The sequence below is a fragment of the Manihot esculenta genome, chromosome 13 (genome assembly GCF_001659605.2).
Source record: "Manihot esculenta cultivar AM560-2 chromosome 13, M.esculenta_v8, whole genome shotgun sequence".
Lineage (NCBI taxonomy): Eukaryota > Viridiplantae > Streptophyta > Magnoliopsida > Malpighiales > Euphorbiaceae > Manihot > Manihot esculenta.
This window is the reverse complement of record NC_035173.2, coordinates 10,400,863-10,405,859: the sequence shown is the minus strand read 5'-3', so window position 1 is coordinate 10,405,859 and position 4,997 is coordinate 10,400,863. Positions and strand designations below refer to the sequence as shown.

The following is a 4,997-nucleotide window of genomic DNA, read 5'->3' as shown; positions in this document are numbered from 1 at the left end:
TCAACAATATTAATTTTATTATTATATTAATCTTTTTTTTAAATAAAAATTAGGAATTACACAAATAAAATATTTATTTAAATACATTTATTATCGGGTTAAAAGCGAATAATAACAAAACTTATAAATATTATTAAAATAAATTAATAATAATATTTATTACAACAAGAATCACCTGGAATTCAGAGTAAATCACAAAGCAAATAAAAATAAAGCCTAAATATTCCATTTGATTAAGAAAGTAGCCTTGGTTTTTCATAGTGAAGCAACCGATTAAGAAGAGAAAAAGCCAAAAGGAAAAACTGAAATCAGTTGTAGCTAGAAATATAAAAGGTGACATCATGAAGAAAATAAACAAGACAAGTGCATGGTGGGAAATGGCCTGGACTGGAAAAATTACGTGCCTGAAAATGCAGCTCCCAAGAAGACATGTTTCACAGACATTCTGAATAAAAAAAAACATTTATTACTAAGATAAGATTTAGATTGATGAGAGGAAACACAGTGGAAATTTCTTGGTTTTTGTATTTTCTTGTTATCCTCATCTTCACCACCTTTCTTCTGTTATATAATCATCACCTTGCTTAGGCTTCTTTGCATGAACTAATTTGTTTCTTCTCTTCTTTTATACTTGAGAAACTTTAGATCTTCTTCTTCACAACATATAAAGCATTAGCCATGGCTCCTTCTTTCTCTCTTCCTTCAATGGTACTCTTCTCAACTCTCTTCTCTTCCTTTCTGTATATACTTTGCTTTCTCTTCTGGGTTTAATTTCTTTGCATGAATTTATTTTGTTGGTTTCATTGAGTTTCCTTCTTGGAAAGCCCACATAATCCAAATTTGTATGAACTGCATATATGTTTCCGTTTCTTTTCCTTCTGTTTTTTTCCTCAACCTCTTTAACTAGAGAGAGAGAGAGAAGAGCTGGGGTTTTGAATTACTGGCTGCTTTGCTTTCTTTCAAATAATTTTGTTAGTGTGTAATTCCAAAGTAAATTTTACGCTTGCATGCATGTCATCCATGTGGCATTTTACAATTAATGTTCATTTAATTTTAGAGAAACTTTTAATTAAAATTGTAGTAGATGAATTTTTTAATTATAAATTATGATTTTATAATTCATATTTCAGTCAATGAATTTCCAAAAAATGGGAGCACCTATTCCAATAAACTAGTGTTATTAAATTTCCAAAGAAATTTTTTTTAAAGAAAAAACAGAGTTTGCTAACTAGTTGAATTGTATTGAGAAATAATGGAGAAATGAATTCATTATCATGAATGATTAAATGAAAAAATAAAGAGAATTAAGGACAACAGGTTCTCCTCTTGATTCAACAGCCAAACCAATGATACAATAGTCTCTTTACAGATTTCACCCTATATTTTTAGTTAATTATGATCTGAGACACAACAAAAGTGTAATTGTTCTTTGGACCTCGAATCCATTTCTGATTAACCGATCTGCCATCTCAGCGGTCCAATAGAGACTCGTACTTGCTCAAACAAAAGTGTATTAACCGAATGTAATTATTCATATATTTCAAGCAGATAATGGAAGAAGAAGGAAGATTCGAGGCTGAGGTTGCGGAGGTTCAAGCATGGTGGAACTCAGAGAGGTTCAGGCTTACCAGGAGACCATACACAGCAAGAGACGTTGTGGCTTTACGAGGCAACCTCAAACAAAGCTATGGCTCGAACGAAATGGCAAAGAAGCTGTGGGGAACTCTCAAGACCCACCAAGCCAATGGCACTGCTTCAAGGACCTTTGGTGCACTTGACCCTGTCCAAGTAGCCATGATGGCTAAGTACTTGGACACTATTTATGTTTCCGGTTGGCAGTGTTCATCAACACACACCTCAACCAATGAACCAGGTCCTGACCTTGCTGATTATCCTTATGACACTGTTCCTAATAAAGTAGAGCATCTATTTTTTGCTCAACAGTATCATGATAGGAAGCAAAGAGAGGCGAGAATGAGCATGAGCCGAGAGGAGAGGGCTAGGACTCCTTATGTTGATTATCTGAAGCCAATTATAGCTGATGGGGATACTGGATTTGGTGGCACTACAGCAACTGTTAAGCTCTGCAAGCTTTTTGTGGAGCGAGGAGCTGCCGGTGTTCATATTGAGGATCAATCCTCTGTGACCAAGAAATGTGGTCATATGGCAGGAAAAGTTCTTGTTGCTGTTAGTGAACACATTAACAGGCTTGTAGCAGCAAGGCTTCAGTTTGATGTTATGGGGGTGGAGACTGTGTTGGTGGCTAGAACTGATGCAGTAGCAGCTAATTTGATTCAAACCAACGTCGACACTAGAGATCATCAGTTCATTTTAGGGGCTACTAATCCAAATCTTAGAGGGAAAAGTTTGGCTACACTTTTGGCAGAGGCAATGTCTGCTAGTAAAACTGGAGCTGAACTTCAAGCTCTCGAAGACAATTGGATTGCAATGGCACAGCTGAAGACTTTCTCTGAATGTGTAACTGATGCAATAAAAAACATGAACATTGGAGAAGATGAGAAGAGAAGAAGATTGAATGAATGGATGAACCAATCAAGCTACGACAAGTGCCACTCCTATGAGCAAGGGCGAGAGATTGCTGAAAGAATGGGAGTTAAGGACCTCTTCTGGGACTGGGACTTGCCAAGAACAAGAGAAGGGTTCTACAGGTTCAAAGGGTCAGTGCTGGCAGCGATTGTTCGTGGCTGTGCTTTCGCACCACACGCTGATCTTATTTGGATGGAGACTTCAAGCCCAGACTTAGATGAGTGCACCAAGTTCGCAAGAGGAGTGAAATCTATGCACCCAGAGATCATGTTGGCTTATAATCTATCACCATCTTTCAACTGGGATGCATCAGGGATGACAGATGAACAGATGAAAGACTTCATTCCAAGGATTGCTAGACTGGGATTTTGTTGGCAGTTCATAACACTGGGAGGCTTCCATGCTGAGGCACTGGTGACTGATACATTTGCGAGTGACTATGCGAGGAGGGGAATTCTGGCATATGTAGAGAGAATCCAGAGAGAGGAGAGGAATAATGGAGTTGATACTCTAGCACATCAGAAATGGTCTGGTGCAAATTTCTATGATAGGTACCTGAAGACTGTTCAGGGAGGCATCTCTTCCACAGCTGCCATGGGCAAAGGCAAGATATATACATTAGTTTTTTATTTAGTATATACCATCTCATTAATTTGAATTCGCACCGGACAAATCTATTAAGGATAAAATCTATATCAGAGTTTAAATGGCCAACTAAGGAAAAAGAGATTTGTGTCATCTCATTGATCTCTTGGGAGTTATTAATTAAGAAGATCTGTGCAATTAACTTGGATTGTTTTTGGGTAATTGTTAATATAATTTGACATGGGTTTTGCAGGGGTGACTGAGGAGCAATTCAAGGAGACATGGACCAGGCCAGGGGCTATGGAGATGAGTGGTGAAGGAAGTGAGGTGATTGCCAAGGCAAGGATGTAAGTGAAGCTAAGGATCTTAGTTTCAGATTTGGAAAATGAAGCAGTTTCTTGTATTGTGGAACTGGGAGTGAGTGATTTGTGGCTGTAATTTCACAGGCGATTAGGCCATCCGGCTGGGATTTCTTTTCCTTTCTTTTCTTTGCTTTTCCTTGCTTTTCCAAGCCACTGTTCTTGATGGTTCTTGGTGTAGTTCTCTGTTTGTTTGTTTTATTTTTTTATTTTTAATTTTTTACTGTTTTCCTGTTGGCTAGAAAAGGAACATAAATTTGGTTGATTTCATATATGTTTCCAATAAATCAAAGTGTCTGTTTTCTTTACTGTGTTTACAATGTAACGTTTTTCCAGTTTATTTGTTAACAAAATCAGAACGCAGAGAGATCACCTGCTTAGTAAAAAAACAAAAAAGAAAACAATAAAATTTCTTGCATTATTTGCATGAATTGCTAATGCTCTAAAAAAAAAACTCTAACTGGGAGGCCCATGTAAATAAGCGGAAGGGAATAAGAAAAATAAAATGAAATAAAAAAATATTACTATATCTTTTTTTTATGTTATATTTTTATAATTTTCATTGGTTGAATTTTTTAATAAAATTTTTATTTTTTATTTATTTTAAAATTTAATTAAAATATTTTGATATTAATTATAGTATAATCTCTAGATTATCAAAAATAATATTTTATTACCACTAATCGATTCAATTTTATTGATTTTTTTTTATTAACGTTGAATCGAATTAAAATAATTAAAATTTTTTAAAATAAAAATTAAATTAAATTAAAATAAATAAAAAATCAATTGACTAAATATATCTTAAGTTGGATTAAGGTAGCTCAACCTCATACAATAATAAACTTACCAATCATTAGATTAAATATTATATTTAAATTTATCAAGTAATCATAAATATTTAATTAATTTTATACAAATTCTAATGTAAATATTATAATTTAATATTTATAGAACTGTTTTTAATTTATAAATTTAACTTGCACCAGAGCCCAAATTGGGAAAAAGATACAAGGCCCACAATATGAAAGATTACTGCAAGAACCCAGCTCAACTAGTTCAAAAGTCCAAGGAGCCCATAATCATCTCTTAGTCTTTATGGCACAACTACCACCTAGTAGAGACGGTGAGAGAAGAATTATGCGCAAAGCTCTTTGCATATCTGGAACTGGACAGCCTAACATACCAAATGCTCAACAATCACATCCAAAAGAACCTGTCTTCAACCTTAGAAAACCATGGAAGCATTTCAAGGATGACAAATTGGAAGGGAAGCCCAAAAAGCACAATCTCCGCTAAAGCTTCTATGGGCTGTAAAGACTTGAATTTGCTATCTACACAACCACCGAAACACCATATCCATAGACTTCAACAGAGGAAATCGAATTAATAAAAACCAACTGCAAAACTATACACCACCTAGAGAGGATTTGCTAGGGCTTTTTGCAAAATAAAGTTAAAAATATATATATATTTCTTAAATTCTGATTTGTGAAAAAAATTTTC

The 4,997-nt window shown here is 34.7% G+C and overlaps 1 protein-coding gene across 1 annotated transcript; it reads left to right on the top strand.

The window, feature by feature from the left end:
- The first annotated feature begins 597 nt into the window (after positions 1 to 597).
- LOC110629767 (isocitrate lyase) lies at positions 598 to 3,797 on the top strand. The gene is made up of 3 exons (XM_021776875.2): positions 598 to 708; positions 1,549 to 3,151; positions 3,386 to 3,797. Exons 1-3 carry the CDS (start codon positions 679 to 681, stop codon positions 3,481 to 3,483), a joined length of 1,731 nt encoding a protein of 576 aa, XP_021632567.1. The 5' UTR covers positions 598 to 678; the 3' UTR covers positions 3,484 to 3,797.
- Positions 3,798 to 4,997: the final 1,200 nt, after the last annotated feature.